Raw genomic sequence first — 24,024 nt, forward strand, 5'->3', positions numbered from 1 at the left:
GCACATCCCCTGAATATGTATGCTTAATGAAAAATGCATAATCTCAATCTAATTGTGGTTATGTATCTAAATCAAATGTCATTCAAAAATGAACAATGCTTTTCAAAAGCACCCAGAACATAAAACACAAAGAGAAAACTGAAAACTATTAGAGATTTGAAAAGACAAGGAGACATGACCACTCAGAGAAATGTGGGATAAGACCTTCCTGGAAAAACTGGTGAAATTTGAATAAGGTCTGTCATTCAGTTCATAGAATTCTATCAATGATAGTTTCCAACTTTAGGCAATTATACTATGATTATGTAAGAGGTTAACATAGGAGAAACTAGGTCAGGAATGTGCAGGAGGTCTGCAGTTAACAGCTTTTCTCTAAGTCTAAAGTTATTTCAAAATAAAAGGTTTTTTATAAATGGACAAAGTAGTTTTTTAAAAAGGATTAAGAACTAGGATTCTAGCATCAGAAAGACCGTGGGGTCCCAGTTCTGGCCTCACCACTTACTAGCTGGGTGATCTTGGGTGAGTCACTTATCTTGTATAGAAACCTGCAGTACGTGGAGGAAATATTAGCATCCACCTCATAGACATGTTCAAGGATGAAATGAGATACTGCCTGGAAAGAGCTTTGCATAGTCCCTTCCACTTGATGAAAATATCTTATGAAGAAAGAGAGGAATGTAGAAATTTTGAGCTGCCACAACCAGGACCCGTGCAGCCAAATAAATAAAATGAATATTTAAAAAAAAAGAAAAGAAATTTTGAGCAGCAAATGAGGCACTCTCATGGTAGATTCTCAGCAGCATTTCCTAAGAGGACTTGACCTAGCTGCCCCAGCTCTGTCCTGGGTCACGGACTTTCAGAGACTGTGATACAGCACAAGTTCTTCTGGGAGACCTACTTTGAAGACATGCTTTTCTTTGCCAAATGTTTGCAGTGATTATGTCCAAGAGGTGGGATTTTTGCTTTTCTCTTCATTGTTTATCTCTATCTTGTAGTTTTCCAGTAATGAATGAGCATACCCTATGAAAAAACTGGTTTTAGTGTGTGGTCGGTGTCCATGGCCTCTTCCCAGTCCTTGAAAGGCACTGAATGTTCTTTTAGCTGGGAACAAAATCAAAACAAGCAGTGAAAGCCTGAGTTTATCAGGTGAGGGCTGCAGCCGCCAAGAGAGTAGCCACATTCCCTGAAGCCCATGAAGAGGGGAGCCCGGGATGCTGTCTCCTGGGGGCTCAGGAGGCCCCCACTGCCTTGGCTGAGAAGCTTCTGCCTCTTCTGAGAAACAAAGAAAGGAATGTGCTCCCCTCAGCCCGTCCCTCCACCTTACCAGTCCGTCCTAAGATGGGGAGGGGGTGGCTTGATGCCCAGCTGCGAGGATTGTAGCGATTTCATCAGTTAGTCTCCCTCCTCCTATGCAGCTGAGCAAATAGATTCTCAAAGGGATCTGATGCCAGAGCTGAGAGCTGGCAGCCTGAAGTCTGTGTTTTGCTTAGGCTGCAGAGCATATTTGAAAATTTGAGGCAACATTTAACATTTGGGAGAATTCGAATAAAACTGCAGAAACCCCGACAACGTCAGACCCGCCTTCACATATGGCAACAATTGCCTAGAAATGACTAGACGCCCCCATCAGCTGGGCTGTGCTCTCTGGGGCTTGCCACAGGCCTGGTGCACTTCGTTCATGGGATGGCCTAGTGCCTGAGTTTGAGATCCCTTTTCTCTGGGCCCAGGCCACAGAGAAGGTTAAAGGTCAAGTGCGCTGCCACCCGGGATTTCTGGTTCCCACGGAAACGCTCTGCCCTCTTCCTCACATAAGTAGCCCCTCGGGTGTTTTGTTTCCCGTGCTGCTTCTGTGTTGCCCCCCAGTAAGCCGGCTTTACTCTGTAGAACTGACCTCCTCTCTGAAGGCACATCAACCACCCTTGAGGCCTTCTAAACCTCTGTGCCTTGAGGCGCTGTGCCCTGCACCCCCCATAGGCAAGTGCCCTCTTCAGACTGAAAGGCTGGAAGAAACGGCTGATGCAAAACACCATTTGTATTTCATCCCGTGGCATGGCGGAGGAAGTGGACCTGCATTTCGAGCATCCCCACGTCAACAGTTGAGCGCTCTCTTCTCCAGGCTCAGATGTGCATTTGTGAGGCCATTGAAATCACAGAATGGAAATTGTTTCCCAGTTTCTCATCTGCAGCTGTCTTCATGGTAACAGGGCACCGCCATGTGCTACGGGTACTTAGTGATCTTAGAAATAAACTCATCCACATTCATCGCATTTATTTATTTACTTACTTACTTACCCATCCTAAGTGACTGGAAACAAAGATGCCATCTGGCTAGCCAGGCCCCAAAAGATGGAAGCAGACAGCTGATTCTGTATTTCTGCCCTTCATATATTTCACAGTGCACAATCACTGGAAACTTATTCTTCCAGCTACCATTCCAAAACTGAAATCCAGACTTTGGCCTTTTCCAAGAGATCAGAGGCTCTGCCATCACTTACCCCTTTCCGATGCAGTAACAAACAATTGGATACCATGATATAGCCGCTCCACCTTTATCCGGCAATGGCCCTCCAATTTGCCATGGACAGCCCAGCCCAGGCTCCCTCCTGCCCCAGCTTGTCTCACTCCAGCCAGTTAAGTCTGCAAACTTTGATCTGGTATTTTGCCCCCAATTTAGAGCCACCGAATCTGAATTTCAGAGAGATGAAGCTTCAAGATTAGAAGTGTGGTCTGGTTCCACCACACTCTGGACCCCAAACAGAGTCAGAGGGGTCCTGTGGCTGATAAGAATAAAACTGAATCCCTAATGCAAGGCTTCCTTCTGTGACTGTAAACAGTTGGGCTCCATGTCCCAGGTCTTATAGCTGGCCCTCTGACCGCCCCACCTCCTGGCCACACTCTGGGGAACAGTCATTGCCTATGTCCTTTTAGCTTTTATGTTGTAAAGCCTGTTCAAAGGACTTTCTCAGTAATTGCTTATTGATTCTAGACAGCTGCATCCAAGGACCGAATACACATGATTTTCTTAGAAGACCTGGGAGCACATCCTAAACCCTGTTCTATATTCCTTCTATGACCTTTATTGGGCAAGTTATTTCTCCCTCTGAGCCTCAGTCTACCCCTCCTTGAAACGGACAATCATACCCATCACAAAAAAATGGCTTAACCACTGCAGTATAAGAGTGTCCTAGAGCATTACAGAGGGGGTACTTTCTTTCTCTGCACAAGTTTGTGCTTTGATTTTGATAGCAATGCAGCGAAGAACTAAACCCAGCCCCAAAGATTTTACCTTCTTTTTACTTCCAAGCAAATGCAGTGACTTGCTATATCTGGATATTATCCACTCTGGTCCCATTCTCTGCCTGAAGGTGGCATTCCAGATGACCAGGGCCTATAGCTCATGCAAGTCCTTGTTCCATGGCTTGCAGCCAAACTTTTGCCAACATGTTTAACCAACCCCTGTGTGACTGGGGGACATAAGAGGAGTCCAGAGGAGGAAACATTGTGCCCCCAGCTGTTTTTTAAATTCTATAGTATATAACAGTTAAGAATGTGAGTGTCAGAGCCCAACTTCCTGGATTTGAAGCCAAGTTACTGCACTTCTTAAAGCCTAGTTTCTATATTTGTATAAAATAAGAACAGCCATCATGCTGACCTTATAAGGGGGTTTTGAGCATTAAGTGAGTTGACACATATTAAGTGCTTGGAATACTCCTTGGCATGTATTAGGTTGAACCATAAGAAATTACTAACATTGGATGGTGTTTGACATAAGAAACTAGTAGTCTCACATGGACCAACCTGGTTTTAAGTACTTACCAGGAGTTAGCTCTTTTGCTTGCTTTCTGCAGGGAAGAGATAGAACCTCAGTCATAGATGGACAGTCGCAATTTTCTTTTACTTTACTTGCGTCTCTCAGGGACAGGCTTTTTCCTTACCAGCATAGAAACTGGAAAGCAAATAGCTGTGCTTTTCTCTCCAGGGGAGTGCAGACAAGGGATTTGCACATGATCTGTGGACCCCTTCTGGGTACAGGCATGCATTCTCCCTTGGCATGGTCTGGCACTTCCTTCGCTCAAAAGAAGGGAATGTTGCCACATACTACTGCAGGAGTCCTCGTCCCCATACCAGCAGTTACGAGGCTGTCTGAGGGGCTCTTGCCTGCATGAAAGGCATCTGTCAGGTAGCAATACTGGTGTGCAAGGCGCATATGCAAGGTGCATATGCAATACTGGTGTGCAAGGCGCATATGCAAGCCCTCAGCAGCCTCGGGCTCTCTCTCCGGGCAGGAGCTGGAGTGGTTGCTGGAGATCAACCGGCTCACGCACCGGCTGCTGTGTAAACACATGACCCTGGACAGCTTCGACGCCATGTTTCGGGAAGCCAACCACAACGTGTCCGCCCCCTACGGCCGAATCACCCTGCATGTCTTCTGGGAGCTCAACTTCGACTTCCTCCCCAACTACTGCTATAATGGTTCCACCAACCGGTAAGGGAGTCTCCGTGCAAAGTGGCCTGGGGTGGGGGTGTGCGTGCCTGCTAAGTCACTTCAGTCTTTGAGACCCTATGGACCGTAGCCCTCCGGGCTCCTCTGTCCATGGGTTTCTCCAGGCAAGGATACTGGAGTGGGTTGCCATGCCCTCCTCCAGGGGATCTTCCCGACCCAGGGATCGTACCCTCATCTCTTACATCTCCTTAATTGGTAGGTGGCTTCTTTACCACTAGCGCCACCTGGGGGCAGGGGCAGAAGCAGCCAACTCTCTCCTTCAGAGGAGGCTCTCTCAGTATCATCAGGGCCTGGCTCATGGCTAGCTGTGAATAAGTATGTGCCAGATGCAGGAAAGGGCCTGGGAAGAGTCCACACACTTAGCAAGATGGACTTCCGGCCCTCTAAAGATTTGGGAATTTCAATCCTCTTGAGCAGAGATCTGCCAACTCCAGCCCACAAGCCACCTCTAGTTATCAACTGTTTTTGTTCAACCCATGAGCTAAAAGTGGTATTGATATTTTTAAATGGCTGGGGGAAAAAAATCCAAAGAAGAATTATAATTTGGTGACAGGTAGAAATTATTTGACATTCAGAAAGTTTATTGGAATTCTGCCATCCGTGCTCATTCATTTACAGTTGTTTATGGCCGCTCTCATGCTACAGCAGAGCTGAGTAGTTGCAACAGAGACCATCTGGCTTGCAAAGCTGAACATATTTGCTATCTGGGGCTTTATAGAAAGAGTTTGCAGCACCCTACTCTTGAGGAAACCAAGCTGGGTGAAGGGTCCTGGAAAAGGCTGTGCTCAGGCTCAATTCATTCTCAGCTTTCTTGGCCACTGTTCTCAGCAGCCGTAAGCCCAGAGTTGAGCTTGTGAACCTGGACTGCTGGTTCCCGTTTGTTCTTTGCAACCCCATGGACTGTAGCCCACCAGGCTCCTCTGCCCTTGGGGATGCTCTAGACATGAATACTGGAGTGGGTAGCCATACCCTCCTCCAGGGGTGTTCCCAACCCAGGGGTTGAACCCAGGTCTGCCGCATTGCAGGCAGATTCTTTACCATCTGAGTCACCTTATGAAAAGGAGACAGGGGTTAAACGGGAGTTTGTCATAAGAACTGTATAGGCAACCGCCTAAGAAACAGTGTGGTTGCCCCTGGTCAGGAAGGGCTCCCGCTCTGTAACCTGTGAAGAATGTTAGGACCCAGTTAACTCCTGCCCCACCTCTTTTCTCCTACTAGTTTTGTCCGGACTGCCATTCCTTTCACCCAAGAACCGCAGAGGGATAAACCCGCCAACGTCCAGCCTTATTACCTCTATGGGTCCAAGGTGAGTGGTCTTGCCTGTGTCCTACCTCTGAGAGGAAACAGTGAGCAAAAGAAAATAGAAAAGTGTTCCCCGAATCAGAAAGGCAAGAAGCATGGAGATAAAGAGGCAGCAGTGAGGTCCAGGCAGAAACAACTGCAAATGTATTCATCTTTATTTGTTCACAACTAGCAAGACTGGGGTGAGCGCAGACCAGGCGGGGCTGGGTTCTGGGTGGGAATGGGGAAACAGGTGAGAGGGTCTCCTTGTCTTGGCATCCCATCTCCTCCTGTTTTCGGTTGATTCATTGTTGTATCATCCTGTGATTCTGGGATTTTGTGCTCCGTAACTATGAGGGATTTGCAGCCAGGAAGCAGTTGGGAAGGTGGAACTTTGAAGGAAGTCCCAGATGGCCAGAACTACCTCTGCGAGGCCTCATCCTGTCTCTTTGCTGCTTGGTTCACAATGCCGATCCCGACACTAATGAAGCCTCCCAGGCGGTGTCTGTTCTGAACCTTCAGTCCTTTGCCAATCGTCAAACAGACATTCCTTAAGCCCTAGAACACGCTGGGCAGGGTCTCCATGCTGGAGATTTAGCAGAGATCGAAGTAGACGCATCTCCACCCTCCTCCACTTCCGTTTCCTCCCTGGGGGGTGGGCACAGGGGATCACCCTGCACAGATTCACCAACACCTTGATGTGTGTAGGAGATTGTCTCTTACCCTGCGGGTTTGTGTGCGAGAATGCCATGGAAGGAGTGCAGAAACAGCTAAAAAGCCTAGGTTCTTTTTTGTGATGGATGAAAAATGGCCACCTCTGACCCCATTTTTCACAACATAAGCACAGATGGACTTAGCAGTGACCGGATAAGTGTAACATGGTTAGACAAGGCGCTCCTCTAGGTATGGGAGCCCTAGTTTGGGAAGTGTAAGGAACCAAGATGAGTGCCCATCACTCGGGCCTGAAGGTGGGAAGGTGGGGCTTAGAAAGTCTCAGGCTGATGCTGAGAGAGAGCAGGTGTCTCCTCCAGAGCAGCCAGTCTGGTCAAGACTGTTCTCTCAGGGCACCCTTCCAGACAGCTTTGTGGACAGTTCACAGGCACGGCATGAATTAACAGTGTCTCACAAAGGGACTTCCTTTTCTATTCTCTTTTAAACCTTGCTGATGATATCAAGGAACAAGTCTTGAGTTGGTGTCAAAATGTCTTTAATAGCTCTCCAGCAATTGCTAATCTCCCTTTTTATCAAAGAGAGCATGCCCTAAACTCAGAGTCCTTAGACGGTAATAGTATCCAAGTCAAATTTTTAATATGATTTTGTTTTCATTCCCCTTATTGTGTCTCTTTCCTTCTATTTATTATAGCAGAAGGGGGCTGGCTTTTCATTTGGGGAGTAACATGGGCTTTCTTTTAAAAGAAGCTTTTTAAATGACTCAATATAAAGAAAATGCATTGTTAATAATAGTACTGATAGTCTGTGGTTAAAAAAAAAGTGAAGATGGGGTACAAGTGGTGTGCAGTTGGCTGAAAGTAGCAAAATACTCTAGAGCAAAGTTTATCACATCTTTCCAAAATAATCCCTCCACCCCTGTAACAGCAAAGGAGCCTGGACATTTGCCTCAGCTGACTGAAAGTGTAACTAAAGAGCCTATCTTCAATTAACTCAACAATGTCCTTGAAGTGTGTTTTATTTCAGTCATGTCAGTTTTGATTTCTAACCTATAATATACTAATGGTTGTTTTAATTTTAAAATAGTGCTTTTATTTTCTAACTGAGCCCTGCTGCTCTAGATGGACCCTCCTAAGAGATGCCATCTTCCTCCCCTTGCCCACCGGGGGGTATGTGTTTTCCAGCTTGAAAGGCTTTGTCAAAGGGCACTCATCCAACCAAGGAGCTCACAAGACCTCAGTCATTTGAGGGAAGATGAGTGGGTAGTCTACAGATGCATTTTTACAGGAGACCTATTGCATGGAGGCCTTTAAGCTACATGATGTGGGGTGCCTCCTCCCCACCTCTCACTACCCAAAACGAGGCAATGCAGCCTGACCACCTTCCTCCCTCTGCAAGGCACCCACATCGGGGGCATGCCTGCCGGCTTCCACTGCTGCCGCTTCAGCGTCTGGTCCCGCATCTTCTCCAGAGTTTTTGCGTGGCAGCTCCACCAGGGGGAGCCCCTGCAGCCCTTCTTCCCCCTGACCTAGCCCCGGGGCCTCCTCTGGCCATCTCACCAGCCCATTGGCTTCCTCCATGTGTCCGGCTCTGTAAGACCATCGAGGTTCGTGGCACCGGATGCACCAGAACTGGAGGCAGATGAAAGCTAAGACCGCCGTGAAGCAGGCCAGCAGAATGGCCATCAGCACCCAGAGGGAGATCTGGGGGTCCACCAGGGAGCTTCCAGCGGCCAGAGGAGTCTTATCCAGGGTGTGGAACATGGTGCAGTAGTGCCTATAGGGGAAGAGAATCTTCTTGCAGCTGATGCACAGGAAGTAGAGGGTGGAAGGGGTGAGGTGTTCTAGCACCACGGAGCTGATTGTTCGAGGCACCTTCTCCTCGTGGTGGAAGCTGTAGCGAAGATAGCCAGAGAAGATGCTGTTCCAATTGGGCCTATACATAATATGGTAATAGTCCTCCAGGCAGGGCTCCGAGGACGACCAGGAAATGATGGCTCCTGTATAAGAAACGTTCCCAACCTCGATGTTCATCTCGATTCTGAAACCAGAATCAAAGTGAAGAGTGATATGTCCTCATTTAAGTGTTGATTTATGGTCATCACAGCCACCGTGCATTGAGTATTCAACATGGAGACTAATATTGCCCCCATTTTACAGACTGAGAGATGGAGGCCAAGAGGTGACAATACTCAGCTGGGCATAGCCGAGGAATGGCAGAACCACAGCTCAGATCAGGGCCATCTCATGCCAAAGCCAGGGCCATCTCATGCCAAAGCCACCCAGCCCTAGGAAAGATGCACCCAGATTGCCTCAGCCCCATGCTGCCCTGTCTCAGAATCCTTAAATACAACATGGTTCCCAAACCTTTAAAAAAAAAAAAAAAGGAAGAGAGAGAAGATAAAGGAATGAAGGAGAAGCCAGCACAGCCTCAGGGTCCCCATGTTAGTACCCATGGGCCTGTGACCTCCAAACCAGATGATTGTTGCACCTAAAATTTCCCTCTGGACCTCCTGTTTCTGCCTCAAGTGCTGTGAGTTCATTCATCTAGAACATTCTGGCCACTGTGTTTTTAGCCTCGCAGTTCTGTTGCCCATGGCGAGAGGCGCTTGTCAGTCACTCAGGGGCAGCTCATTTCTCCCCAAAGCCTCTGATCATGTTTTGTCCATTTGTTTGCTTTTTTCAAAGCTGAATTACCCAGGAAACTAGTTTCCCAGGTCAAGATAATCAGCTGCAAATACCAGCAGAGCTGCTCCTGTTTGATACTGCTGGTTCTGTGACTGTTAATGGTGGTAATCACCAGTCACAGTTACCTAGCAGTTGCTATGTCACAGGTCATGCTAGAAGCTCAACATACCGTAACGAATATGCTTTATTCATCACAACCTCTGATCTAGATTCCCATTTTACAGATGAGCAATCTAAGAGAAGCCATCAGCTAACAAGACCCAAAGCCACATAACCTCTGGATTTCCAGGTTTAGTAGTAGAATGTTATCACAAAATGAGGTGCAGGTACTAAGACTGGGTTGCTGCTTTTTCCGACACATCAAATGATCCCTCTTCTGGCTGCCACCCTCTCACTTTGGTTAAGAGTGCGCCATCTTCAAGCTTTTTAGTTTCTTTTTAATTCTGTGTATTTGAGAGAATTCAGTTCTTCTCTGCTGAATTGCCCTTGAGCTAAAATTCTAGAGACAGCCATAGTCAACCTGTGTATGTTCACAGATAGGTTTCACCCAGCCCAGTCCTCTGCTCCCACTCTCTCATATGAAAGACAGAGGTTTCATTTCTGACTGCAGCAGCGTAATAAAAAAACAGTTGATCAGATTTTAACCTGAATTGGATGCTAAGCCAGACTGGTTCCTCAGAGCTTATTTCTCTCCTCCCTGCCTCCCTCCGACCTCCTACTCTCATGCCCTTGCTTCTAGAGAATGTGAGCTGCAGAAAGGTGCCCAGCAGTGAGTGATCCTCAGTGCTTGATTTTCTTATCTAAAGATGACAGTAAACCACAATGCTCAGGAAGAGGAATGAGTTCCTTGCCATTTGGCTGGAAATGTTTTCCCAGAAAAATGGGGAATGAAAGGGACGAGGCAGGGGTGCCCATATCCCTCCAGGAAGAGAGTCTTCTGCCGAGGAGCCTGAGAACCTACGCTCCCTCCGTGGGTCTCCTCCTCATACACACCCATCCCAGTACCTGCCACAACTCCACAAATATACTTCCGACCACAATGAAAAGAGCTTAATTCATTACTTGTGATATAGAGGCAATAGCCCTCGTAAACCCTTCCATCCAAAGTGACTGGGAATCCTGTTTCCTGTCGTGAATCTCTCACATCTGCGCTGGCTATCTTTGCAGACTGAGTTTTCTACAGCAGACATTTCAAAAAGCTTTCTGTCGAGATGTGGCATTCACAGTTTTTAGGATTAGATGTCTCCCTGTATTTGTTTTCCTTCTTCTGTCTCTCAATACCCCCTATTCTTAGCTACTCATATTACCATTGCCTGGCTCTCCTCCAAGCGGAGTGTGGAAGGAAAAGCCATTTCCATTCCCAAGAAGAGCCGTGTATGTCCCTTACCTGATGCTCGCAGTGATCCGGTTATTAGGCACCCCTCAGAGGCAGAGTGGATCAGAGCCCAAGGATGCTGCCTTCTCCCCTCCTCTGCTTTGGGCTCTCTGGGCTCTCCTTGATGTCTCTCTCACCACTGTCTGAGTAATTGCACTGTCGCCCCCAACACTCACATTATTCATTTCTTCAGATCAGCATCATTCACCATGGCAACCAGCAGGCATCTGTACGCACGATGTTTCAGTCTGGAAAGGCTTTTGCTCATTGAGAGGAGCTCTGATTTCTTTAGCCCCAAAAAAGGCAAACATTCCTGTCCATGTTGATCCTCAGAATTAAACTAATACCTCAAAGGCCCCTAAATTGTCTCTCTAATAAGCTAGTTATCATTTGTATCCCTCATCCAGACCTTCTTTGGACAGTGGTTTCAAAGGTGAAGATGCCATTCTCTGTTTTCCCACAAGTAAAGATATAATTACCTCCCCGTCCCCTCCCAACCCAGCCCACTGCCACTCCACCTCTGTGTCCTCTTACTTCTTTATTCTTGTCTCCTGGGGCATTACCTAGTTGTATGACATTGGTCAAGATGTGTTTATTCTCTGGGCCTTAGTTCCATCATCTGTAAGGCTAATGGCTTGGGCTGGATCCAGATGTCAGATAGAAAACATGAGTACCTCCCCGCCCCAGTCCTGAGCCCACATGAGGCATGCTTGCTAAACCATCAGGACACTTGTCCTGAATTGGTTTGAGTGTTCCCCACCCCCACCCTACCAAATTCAGGTCCACCCAGAACCTCAGAATGTGACCTTTGTTGGAAGTTGAGACTTTGTGGATTTAATTAGTTAAGGACCTAGAAATGTTATCATCCTGGATTTAGGGTGATTCCAGTGATTGGTGTCTTTATAAGAGAAAGGAAAGGGGGAGTTATAAACAGATGCAGAGGGTAGAAGCCCATTGAAGTGATGCTGCCATAAGCCAAGGACTGCCAGAAGCCAGGAGGAACTGGAAGATGCAAGGAAGGGCTCTCCTCTGGAGCTTTCAGAGGGAGCACAGCCCTGTCGGCACCTTGATTTCTGGCCTCTGGAACTGTGAGAGATTAAATTCCTAATGTTTGAAGCCATCATGTTTCTGGTAATTTGCTATAGCAGTCCTTGCTCAGACGGATCTAGGCCTGAGTCATATAACACAATAATAAAACACAAGCTAGGTGTTTTTTAAAAGTCATCTTTTTTCTTCTTGGTTTTTGGCCAAAGTATCCAAGTGAACCCACGAAAGTCTCCCTTTGATTCACATCAGTGATAATTAAAAAGTTATAAAAGCTGCCCAGTGAGTCACAGACCCTGCCCAGGCCAAGGGTCTCTGTGAGATGTGGGGTGTCGGGATACCGGGTATCCATCAGTTAGACACTTGCTCTGTGCTTCCTGTGACATTCGGTGTTCCCAGGGGTCTGGCTGGAATCTGCTGTGATGCGTGCTAATGGTGAGTCCCTGCAGAGCCTCACAGCGTCCTTCTCAGAAAGGCCAGTGCAGTAATGTGCAGATGCCTTTTGAAAAGGTTATTTTGAGAAGAATAAAAATACCAAAGTTAGGGAACCTGTGGAGCAACAAGTTGAAGCTCAAGCCTTTGCCACCAAAAACGAGAATTGATTTTTAATGCTCCTGGATGGCATTTTTCACACTGAGCTTTTTATTTGAGAAGCTGAGACACTGGGAGAATGTGAGGTCTAGATGTCCTCTTGGTTCACAGATCCCGAGAGAAGGAAAGGTTTCCCCAGGCTGGAGGACTGATGAGTGGCAGAGCCAAGAGGGGAATCTGGGTCCAAGGAACCCTGACTCCAAGGCCAGGGCTCATCCTGCTGCCTTGGGTCATCACCATTCACCAGCAGCACCCAGAGCACCCAGTGGGCCCTTGTGGGTGAGACGTATCACATGGGCACACTTGATTCAGGAGACCGCAGCCAGCCTAGCTCCTCACTGTCTCCACCTTCAGGGTGCAGTCACCCTTCTGCAGTCACCCGAATGGTGGCCTCTTCAGCTGTCAGGCCTGGGGGCCTCTGGTTGGTTTACACCAGCAGTAAGTCACTGCAGAGGAAACCAGCCAAAAGCGGGGTCCCTGCTCCCTCCCTGAAGGTGGCAGTGAACGAACAGTTGCGAGGGCATGCCCTGGCCCCAAAACTGATTGCCACCCAGCAGCTGAAGACCCCAGGCTGGGTTCAAATCCTGCCTCTATGACCTTGGACAAATTTTTTGACTGTCCCAGGCCTTGGTTAACTCTTCTGTAAAAGACAAATATTAATAGAACCCGCTTGACGATGCTGGAGCAGTGAGGTGAACCCATCTCTGTAGTGCTGGGCTTAGGAATAGTAGCTCTTATTATTTAGTAGACAAGGTCCATGGACACAATCCATTGCCTGAGTTGGCTGTAGCTTCATCCAGAGGCTGTGATGGACAAAGTGTGCCATCTGCATGATGCTTCCTTCTCTCTTTCTCTCCTTAAAAACAGGTATATTTTTTAAATGTGTGTCCTCATTGTACATAAAAAGTATCAAATAGTTCAAAGGCAGTAGTCAAACACAAACTACTCAGAAATAACCACTGAGAACATTTTGGTGTGTTTTATATGTTTTTTCTCATCTTACCCACGGGGAGCTCTTTCCATCATTGTATAAAAGAAGAAACTGAGGCTCAGAGGGATTAACTAACTTGACAAGTATCACAAGGCCAGGCAGTGGCAGCATCGGTCCCTGCACCGAGGCCTGTTGGTCCAGACCCCAAGCTCCCAGCCAGCCTCTCTGATTCCAGCCTTCAGTCAGTACTGGTCAACAGTAGCTCTTTGCCTTGTGGTTGACTTCTCCAAGAGCTGGAGACAGGACTTTGCAATTTGGTGGATTCCAAGGTTATGGGAACAGGCAAGAAACTAAAAGATCACAGAGGGAATATCCAGTCCCCTAAAAGTAGCAGGTAGAAGCAAGGAGAAAATCAGCTCCATTTGAGAAATACAGTCCACAAGTGTTTCCTCTTCTGGAGTCTGGAGTCCAGGTTCCCCTGCCTAAGAACTGCGTCACTTAGGGTTAGGGGTAATACTAAATGTAAAAATCCTTTAGCAACTGGTCACCAAAATTAGTATATGAGTCAAAACTTTAAAAAATGTTGTTCTCTAAGTGAATTGTAGAGTTCTATCATAATACAGCCTCCCAAGTGATATAGATGGTGGCACAAATCATTTCTTAAATTATACCAATAACTTCTCAATTGTGTTTTGGTCTTTGGAGATTGGTGGTGTGATCTTTTGCTTGATTTGGCTGTTGGTATCTAAACAGTGCCCCAGTGCGAGCCTTGATTTGACCTCAGGGAAATTCATTCTACACTTGCAGTGCCTCTCCATGAAGCCGTAGTCCTTGGGGTCTAGAAACCAGGGCTTGGCTGCAGCAAGCTGGGTGCATCTCAGCCTGCTCCATACCTGGGCGCCAGCACTTCACGTGGGGCCCGAGCAGGGGAGTCTCCCTTGGCCCCACGACACCATCAGCAGCGCCACCCGATGTCCTGCCCCTACTCTGCTATCTTATCTGTGTGGCACCTCTCCCAGGCTATACAATATTATTTATCCCCCAGTCCAGAGGAATTTTGTTATTTTGGCAGTTAGTAGATATGGCAGAATATCATCTTGTATTTCACTGCAGGACAGTCACTTCACTTCACTTGGGCTTTCTGACTTTCCAAGTTTTTTTTGGTTGCACTGAGTCTTCATTGCTTGCATGGGCTTTCTCTAGTTGCAGCGAGTGGGGACTACTCTTCATTGCAACGCATGGGCTTCTCATTGCAGTGGCTTCTCTTGTTGCAGAGCATGGGCCCTAGGGCATGCAGGCTTCAGTAGTTGTGGCACATGAGCTTAGTTGACCTGAGGCCTGAGGAATCTTCCCAGACCAGGAATTGAACTCATGTCCCCTGCACTGGCAGGTGGATTTTTTTTTTCTTTTTTTTAAATGACACACACATATTATTTATTGCAACATTATGGGACAGTATTTCTCAGGGAAAATCGAGTGATGATAACATAGATAATCAAGATAAAGATCATTTGATAGATAATAAGTAAACACAGGTGATCATGTATATATACTCTAGGGAAAGGAAATGCTCTTAAAAGTGAATATGGAGTGTAAGATTTTATATATTTTAATATTTATTAAGTATAGGAAGAAGATGAAGTCTCTTTTTCCTATTGTCTACTTTTTAATTTATATTTATTTTTAATTGATTGCTGATTGCTTTGCAATATTGCTTTGATTTCTGCCACATATCAACATGAATTAGCCATAGGTGTACGTATGTCTCCTCCCTTTTGAACCACCCTCACACCTCCCACCCATTCCCACCCCTTTAGGTTGTTACCGAGCCCCGGTTTGAGTTCCCTGAGTCATACGTCAAATTTCCATTGGCTATCTATTTACACATGTTAGTGTATATGCTTCCATGCTACTCTCTCCATTCATCCCACCCTCTCCTTCCTCTCCCCGGCCCTTGTCCATAGGTCTGTTCTCTATGTCTGCATCTCCACTGCTGCCCTGCAAATAGGTTGGTCAGAAGCATCTTTCTAGATTCCATAGATATGCATTAATATACAATATTTGTTTTTCTCTTTCTGACTTACTTCACTCTGTATAATAGGCTCTAGGTTCATCTACCTCATTAGAACTGACTCAAATGTGTTCCTTTCATGACTAATATTCCATTGTGTATATGTACCACAACTTCTTTATCCATTCATCTGTTGATAGACATCTAGGTTGCTTCCATGTCCTAGCTATTGTAAATAGTGCTGGCAAGCAGATTCTTAACCACTGGACCACCAGCAAAGTCCTTCACTTGGGGTTTAAATTCATCCTCTGCTAAATGGGGATGATTGTACCTGCATTACCTGGTCTCAAAGGCTGCTTATGGCCCCCAGAGATACCAGATCCTAATCCTAGACCTGGAAATGTTGCTTTATTTGGAAAAATGGCTTTGCAGATATGATCAAGTAAAGGATCTTGAGGTGGGAGTATTATCCTGGTTTATCAGGACGAGTCCTAAAGGCCATCACTAGTGGTAGAGAGGCAGAGGAAGGCTGCACATACAGAAGAGAAGGCCAGATCTCAGTAGAAGGATTTGAAGATTGCCATTAGTGATGCAGCCACCACCCAGGGAATGCTAGCACCCACCAGAGCTAGAAGAGGCAAGCAAAGGATTCTTGCCTCAAGCATCTAAAGGGAGTGTGGCTGTGCTGGCCTTGACGTTGGCCCAGTGATACTGATTTGGGGTTATGACTTCCAGATCTATAAGAATCAACTTCTGTTGTTTTAAGTCATAAGATTTATGGTAATTTGTTACAGCAGCCATGGAGAAACAAATACAACTGGACAATTACAAAGGAATTATGTAAAAACATTCATAAACAGGGAACTGTGATAAACTTGTGTATCATCATACGAGTACAGATTTTTTTAAAAAGCAGCATCATTGGTTTCCTCCAAAAAACTTTTGGCAACTCTAGATATTGTAGTGTTGGTAGGGTATCTCAGAACAGGAGGGTTTGGTTCCTATTCTCCCTCTTGCCTTCTCCAAAATACTTTATTCATGGGACAGAAAACAGGAGAAGAGTTATTTCTTAAGGTCTTCACTTGGATCTTTCAACCTCTGAGCCGAGAAGACAAAAAAGACACCCCGATGTTGGAGAACCAGCCCTATGGCTCGCCAGACGTCAAAAAGGGACAGACAGAACATCAGCACTTTTACCCGCTCCCTCGCAATGGATTTGCACCTGTAACTTAGGATTTATCAGTTCTTTCAATCATCTCATTCTGTGGTCTTCCCAACAAGGATGATATTACTGTTTTATTCATTTACCTGCATCCTCATTTACCTGCAGGTTTTAGAGTGAAGCTCCAGGTCTCTCCCTCTCTGAATTAGAGAGCTATGTTTGTGTTGGTGGGCTGATGGCATTCAAATTGCTCAAGGGACATTAGAGAAATTGTAAGTAAAACAGGAAATTAGAAACAGTTTTAATTCCTCTTGGGATCTCTGAAAACAGCAATTGTGATTCCAGAAAGCAGAGATGCAAATTGCTTGCAAATTTGACTTGCCAAATAAACAGGCTTCCCTGTTTGCAGTGGATGGTCTTGTTTATCATCTGGTGAAAGATAGACACTTGATGACTAAAAGTCCATCTACTATACTTCCGGATGGTTAAAACAGTAGCTTTTATGTTTTGAATATTTTATCACATTTTTTTTAAAAAGTCTACTTATAGAGAATATTACAGTGCCCAGAATCTGCCAGATCAATTCAGCTTTTTTTTCTCTCCTTAAAATGCTATTTCACTTTTAAACAAATATGCATCTATGTCACACATTGATATTATGGCTCCAATTCCTGAATCAGGGTTATTTCTTGAGATCTCATAAAGGTATCTATTCTGAGCAAGATGGTTTTAACCAAGCTTAATTTTAAGCAAGATGTCCTAAACAAGGTACATAATTAGGTTCTAAATGCAGGCATTGACTGTAGCCCAAGTCAGTTAGCAGGATTGGTTCTATATAAGAGATCTGTAGCAAGTTTCCAATGTCTCAAGTCACGTTGCATTCCTGTTTTTCCTTGCCAAACCTCAGAAAATGCCCCGGCTCCCATATTCCCACATTTTCTCAATAGGGCCCAGCCTCCTCCTGAACCAGCAGGTCAGATGGGTGCCCTGTGGGGGTGTGTGTGCATGTACTTTCCAGCATGCGTGTGAGTTTCCTCCTGCATGGGTGTGGTGTGTTGGGGGTGGGGGGCGGCAGTTGGGGAATGAGGGGAGCTTGTTCACTTAGAAGGAGGATTTGAATTCTGCTCATTTCATGCTGGTCCTTCCTGAGCTTGGGCCATCAACTGAGGCCTGAATGGTCCAGACCAGAATCCAAGAGTAATAGAGGAATGTCAGCAAGAGGCCTCCTGTGTGTGGGTTTGTAAGGGGGATTTTTTTTTTTTTTTTTTAGTCCTGTGTGTGATTAAACAATTCTAAAATTCTTCTTCTCTGCTTAGAACTCTGGCAAGAGCTGCTAAAGAGTTTCCATCTACCCAACTACATTTTTATTTGTGCTTGCCAGGAAGTGCCAAGGGAAACTTGTATTAGAAGCTCCTTGGGTGGGAGTGGCGGCTAAGGAGTCTGCTAAGAAGGATGAGCGCAGGGAAGACCACAGTGGAGCTTGCTGTGGAGGGGAGTTAATAGCACATCTGCTCCCACCCTCTGTCCCCAGCAGAGCGACCTTCCAACATCCCTGTGTCACATGACTCAGTCTCCACTCAGTGCAGTCTGTTGTTGGACAGCTCCTATTTTTATAATGTTCCAAATATTGAGCAAAATCTCCATTTCTTTTGGTATCTTCCATCAGCTGGTATCGACTCTGCCCCCTGTCACATCTGTCCCCGTGTAGGATATACACTGTGTTGTTCAAAATTTTACCCCATAGATATACTCTCCAGATTCAGAGAATCGTGACTATAGCCAAAGCCTCTGGGAGAAATTTGATCAGGAAGCTGTATTTTCTTAGTTTTTACTTCCCAGTTACCAAAGGGAAGGAATATGAAGGGCTGTTATTTCAGCCAGTGCTTCCAGCGTGCCTGGTACCATGCTAAGAGCCGTGTGTATGTCACCTCATTTAAATCTTGCACAATCCTCCCAGAGTTGGTATTATTATCTTTAGTTAGACAGTGAAAAAACAGTGAGCATGTTAGTTGCTCAGTCATGTCTGACTCTTTGCGACCCCATGGACTGTAGCCCACCAGGCTCCTCTATTCATGGGATTCTCCAGGCAAGAATACTGGAGTGGGTTGCCACATCCTCCTCCAGTGGATCTTCCTGACCCTGGGATCGAACCCGGGTCTTCTGCATTGCAGGCAGATTCTATACCATCTGTGCTACCAAGGCTGAGAGAGTTTAAATAATTTGCTCAGGATCATCTGGCTAATAAATTTATGGAACTGGAATTTGAATTCAGGTGTGCTCACCCCAGTAAATAACTCTGGACTCAGACAAAGCAAGAAAAGAAGTCAGAGAATCATACAGGGGAAGAAAGTAGCTGATTGCTTTCTGTCCCCTCTAGGAATATCCATTTGAAAGTTCCATGCTGTTCAAAAATTCCCTTCACAGGATGTTTGAAAAAGACACTGAATATGCTCAGAGCTTCACTGGGTTCAGAGGAGAGTCCCAGCTCCAGGTGGGGAGGGTGAGGAGGAAGCTCCCCTGGGGATGGGTCCATGCAGTACCCCTCAGACTGTGAGCACAGCCCAGCCATCCCTCTCCCGAGCCCATGCAGGCTCAAGCTGCAGCCTCTTTGGGAGGAAACTAAAATTCGGTTTTTATTTTTTAATCTGTGAAAGCAAATGTTGGGAAGTGAATTAGACTATGATGTACCCCAGTGGGCTTTTTAATTTACTTTTGTTATTGAGATATAATCATAAGCAATAAAATGCACTGTCTTTGTTTAGGCTGCTGTAACAAGAATACAGTAACTGGGTGGCTTAGACAGCAAAGATTTCTCACAGTTTTAGAGGCTGGGGAGTCCAGGATCAAGGTGCTGGCAGATTCCGTGTCTGATGAGAGCCCACTTGCTGGTTTGCAGATAGCCTTCTTCTCCTAGTACATGTGAAGAAGAGAGGGGAGGTGCAGGTGGGGAGGGAAAAAGAGAGAGAGGAAGGGGAGGTGGAGAGGGAGAGGGAGAGAGCATTTTCACATGTCTTCCTTCCAGGGCGCTAACCTCATTGATGAGGACACCACCCTCATGACTTAATTACCTCCCCAAAGTCCCACCTCCTGATACCATCGCAATAGGGATTAAGATTTCAACAAAACAATTGAGGGGTGAGGGCACAACCATTTAGTCAGTAACATGCACAAATCATGTGTACATATAGTTTCATGAGTTTTGACAAGCATATACATGTGTGTAGTCAAGAATCCAGTCAACATGTGGGACATTTCCATCATCTAGAAAGTTCTGTCCTCCCACCACCAGAGGGAGGCCATGGTGTGTCTGCTGTTTGTTTTTTTCCCCCTCGCATCCCTGGAGAGGGAGCAGGAGACTGTGGAGTGGGCTCTGATTACAGAGCCAGAGCTGGGATGCGCTCACTTGGGAGGGGGAGTACCTTCTGCCACGTGTGCCCTGGTGCCTCACTCCCCTCTCTGGTCCCTGCCTGTTTGGCAGGGTGGCCAATTACAGAGACGCTAAAATGGTTTGCTCCACACACAGAAAGTTAGATGGCCTGGCTCCATGGTTGACTATACCAAACTCAGCAATTCATATACTCCAGGATTTGCTGATCATCAGCCTCTGTGAACATCATGCTTCTAATCAGTTATATTTTCCCTCCCCACAGAAACTACTCCTGCCCTACCCCATTTAGAAATCTTTGTTAACTACCTACAAGGTGCCCCTCCTCCAGGCTCAGGCAGAGTTTTACTGTGACAACACACCAGTGTTGCATGCAGAGAGCTGTTTTCTCACACTCTGCGTGTGCGTGCTCAGTCACTAAGTCATGTCTGACTCCACCAGACTCCTCTGTCCATGGAGTTTTCCAGGCAAGAATACCGGAGTGGGTTGCCGTTTCCTTCTCCACTCAAACTCCAAGCCTCTCCATATATAGGCATTAACTTAGCAAGAGAGCTGTTATTCAGCCTGCTGGATGAGTGGGCTTGTGATTCCTCACGAATTCCTGTTATTAGTGGACACTCTAATTGTGTTCCTCATGTATCCTTCTTTTTAGAGGGTACCATGATTGTGATGCTTGTTTGTGAAGTTTACAATATAGTAAAACATACTTGATGCAAAACCTAGGCTGAACATAATCGAATCTTCCCTGATGGCTCCAGATGGAGCTTAGAATCTTGTAGAACTCCAGAAGCACCATCACAGTTCCTTTTTAATTCATGTAGGATTTCTAATTAGCCAGCTAATAGATTATCAGATGTGATCTTTACATATTTGCATGCTCTGTATACAAGAGTTTTACAATTCCAGATAGGAGAACTGTACTCAAAACTAAGATTAGAAGTGAAGTTTTTTTCTTAAAAAAAAAAGTTTAGGGTTTATGTAATAATTCTGCTTCCAAAGTTCACCTTTGTAGGCAGAGGTTAAAAACACGGACTTTGGGATCGTAACTACCTGGGTTTAGACAGGGCTCAGTTACCTGTGAACTGTGTGACCTTGAGCAAGCTACTTGCCACCCTGAGCCTCAGCTCCCTCATCTGTGAAATGGGGCCTAGAATTGTACAGATCACAGATCACATACATGGGTTGTGTGAATTAATTGAAAATGCAGCTGGAGGGCTTCATGAAGCCTGTCATGAGGTGCTCCATAAGTGGCAGCATTTCAAAACAGAGTCAATGATAACTTCAGTATCTCACCTAGCTAAGTGAGACCAACTCAGAGCCCTTTATTTTGGTCCTGTGTTCTCAGACAGAAAGACCTTAAAGAGATTCCACTAATTCAGCAACAGCATCTCATGAGGTCCAGAGGACAGTGGAGATGGCCCTTCAGTGGTCAGGGCTCTGGGCCCTCAACCAACACCCAATCAGAATGTCTCAGCTTTTGTCTGTTTCCTGTACTTATTTCTGTGACAACCTTTTTTTTTAATTGTTACACGAAAAGCTTCAAAACCGATGTTCTAGTCCAACCCACTCATTTCATAGATGAAGAAACTGAGGCTCAAAATTCCTGTATGGTTTTCCCACGTGGTCAGCAGAGGTCTCCTGCCCCCCAGACCTCTTGGTTCTCAAGACCCCACTCTGTTATAGATGAGGACACGTCGAAGTAGAAAGAAGGCAATGATGAATCAGCTATTGAGGTTTCACCAAGGTTCTTCCAGCCAATTCCTAGCACTGAAAATGCCCCTAGAGAAAGAAAAGCATTTGTTTTACCCTTGCCCCATGGCTCAAGAGTGAAAGTCCTGGTTTGTGTGTGGACAGTCAAGTGTAGCATGAGTCCTGTTTTATAAAAAGATATTTGCCTGGAGGCCCTTTCTCCTGTCTTGTTAGGGAACTGCTGCCCCATGAGATGCTCCATCATGTGGTCACTGACCACCACTCTCTATTAGCATCTTGCAAAATGTATTCATAGGGGTTCCCCAGTGAGAGAATAAGGACATCAAGCTTCTATCCTTCTATGATTGAAACCCCTCCTGCCAGGACTCACATATGTGCATTCAGTTCTCTGCCTCTGACTTGGCCACATCCTCTGTTTTCCAGCCTCTCAACATCGCTTACAGCCACATCTACAGCTCCTACAGGAACTTTGTGGGGCCCCCGCATTTCAAGACCATCTGCAGACTCCTCGGTTACCAGGGCATTGCTGTGGTCATGGAGGAACTGCTGAAGATCGTCAAAAGCTTGGTGAGGAAGGGACCCTGGGAGGGGCCCAGTGGGGAGCAGTGAGGCCTGCTTTTACTTTTTACCTGGCCTGAAAAATCCAGCAACAGGCTCTTCAGCTGTGTCTGTAGGAATCACCCAGGGAATGCTTTGCCCTTGTCCCCTGATTCCTCTCACCTATCCCCCTGTAACATTTCATGCATTTTCTGACCTGTGGTTTTTTTGCCTCTCCTTTTCTGATGCTGAGCTCACTTCTAGAACTTGCTAACTGAATTCAGCAATCTGGACTTTGACTTTAAGGCCTACTGGTGCTAGTGGTAAAGAATCCTCCTGCCAATGCAGGAGACATAAGAGGTGCAGGTTCGATCCCTGGGTGGGGAAGATCCCTTGGAGGAGGGCATGACAACCCACTCCAGTATTCTTGCATAGAGAATTCCAAGGACAGAGGAGCCTGATGGGCAACAGTCCATGGGGTCACAAAGAGTTGGGCAGGACTGAAGTGACTTAGCATGCATCATGCACGCAATGACTGCTCATACCCACCTCCTGTGCTGCATTATCTTATTGGAGCATGACAAATCCATGACACATGTGCTGCCGTTTTTTCCACCCACACCCTTGGCAGATAGCACTAATCAGTTACCATGCTTCTTCCCCTTGGGATTTCTTGCTGAACACTGATACTGGCCTGGAATTGTGTAGCCCTTTGCCATCATTCTGTATCCACGCCAAGTATGGTCATATGAGCGTTCATTTAACAGGACACTGCTGCAGCAAGGCTTAAACATTTAAATAAGATTTTCTTGAAAGTTTGAGATGATGAAAGAGAAATAAGGTAAAGCATATCTATGTCAGGAATAGCAAGCAGAATTCGTCTGCTAACTTTAGTCCTCTGGTAGCAACTGTATATAATGAGGGGTTGTTCTAGGTTGTGAAGCTAAATTTAAAGAAGAAAATATGGTAATTGATTAAAGGTGTCTATGACAGACATGGGAGGGATGAATGAACCATGAGTTTTCTATGCATAAATTAGATGATATGTCAATCTTCATAGCTCCCTGGTCCCATTTCATCTTAGATCTTAGTTTAGCTCTCATGTAAGTGCCCCAACCCCAGAAAGGACCCCATGCCTAGAAATTGCACCCCCCCTGAAGTCTGTGAGCCCAAGGGAATAATGAGAGCATCCCCTTTTCTGTCTTATAAAGGCCCACGTTCCCTTACAAAGGGCGATGGGGCTGGCCCACTCCCTTAGGAGAGATCCTGCCGGTCCTCTTAGGGAGCAGTGCCCCACTGTCTTAGGCAGCTTGGGATGCTATGACACATACACCAAAGACTGGGTGGCTTCAGTGACAGATGTTTATTGCTCATGGTCCTGGAGATTGGCAGTCCCAGAGCACAGAGCCAGCATGTGAGGACTGTTCTCCTCCTTCACAGACAGCTGCCTTCTCACTGTGTCCTCACATGGCAGAGAGTGTCTTTCTCTTGCTCCCCCTCCTCTCTTCTTTTAAGGCATTAATCCCTTCGTGAGGGCTCCTCCCTCATGACCTAATTCCTTCCCAAGGCCTCATCTCCAAATACAACCATACTGGGGATCAGGGTTTCAACATATGTATTCGAGGGAGAACAGATATTCAATCCATAGAACTTATCCACAGGTCTCAGCTGAACCCCTGTACACCCACACTGGCCCACCATTCAGCCCTGAGACACTCATATGCCGCAGCCGTGGATTACTCACTCATCTTGTACTCTTCCTTTGTCAGCTCCAAGGGACCATCCTCCAGTACGTGAAAACACTGATCGAGGTCATGCCCAAGATATGCCGCCTGCCCCGGCATGAGTATGGCTCCCCAGGTGGGTGATGGAGAACCAGGAGCGGGGTGTGGTGATAGGAAAATAATCCAGACCCATCACACGGTGGAAAGGGGTGCCGGCAATCTACCTTGAAGTATTTGCTTCTCTGACATAGCAGCAGGCTGTCACAACACTGGGTTTGCACCCTCTCTCTGCCACTAAATTGCCCTGGACCATTTTTAATCCCCCTGAGCAACAGTATCGTCTTCCATCAGTGAACAGAAGTGGTGCCCACTGGGCCTGCTTCACAGCACTGCCCGGAGGCTGGAAGAGGTCC

General features: G+C 46.3%; 2 protein-coding genes across 4 annotated transcripts in view; one reads left to right on the top strand and one right to left on the bottom strand.

The window, feature by feature from the left end:
• The window catches only part of CYFIP2 (cytoplasmic FMR1 interacting protein 2), a 132,561-nt gene that overhangs the window by 70,628 nt on the left and 37,909 nt on the right, over positions 1-24,024 (top strand). For all 3 annotated transcript variants that reach the window (XM_065918993.1, XM_065918994.1, XM_065918995.1), the window contains 4 exons: positions 4,287-4,486; positions 5,723-5,810; positions 21,774-21,917; positions 23,657-23,747. In XM_065918993.1, coding sequence (XP_065775065.1) covers positions 4,287-4,486; positions 5,723-5,810; positions 21,774-21,917; positions 23,657-23,747 — 523 coding nt within the window. The remainder of the gene's footprint in view (positions 1-4,286; positions 4,487-5,722; positions 5,811-21,773; positions 21,918-23,656; positions 23,748-24,024) is intronic.
• Positions 7,804-8,487, bottom strand: FNDC9 (fibronectin type III domain containing 9). Its single transcript, XM_065919007.1, has one exon. The coding sequence runs from the start codon at positions 8,485-8,487 to the stop codon at positions 7,804-7,806; it is 684 nt and encodes a 227-aa protein (XP_065775079.1).

Source organism: Muntiacus reevesi, chromosome 1 (assembly GCF_963930625.1).
Source record: "Muntiacus reevesi chromosome 1, mMunRee1.1, whole genome shotgun sequence".
Classification (NCBI taxonomy): domain Eukaryota; kingdom Metazoa; phylum Chordata; class Mammalia; order Artiodactyla; family Cervidae; genus Muntiacus; species Muntiacus reevesi.

Coding starts and splice junctions, on each gene's coding strand:
- FNDC9 (XM_065919007.1), bottom strand. CDS start 8,487: ATGAACATCGAGGTTGGGAACGTTTCTTATACAGGAGCCATCATTTCC.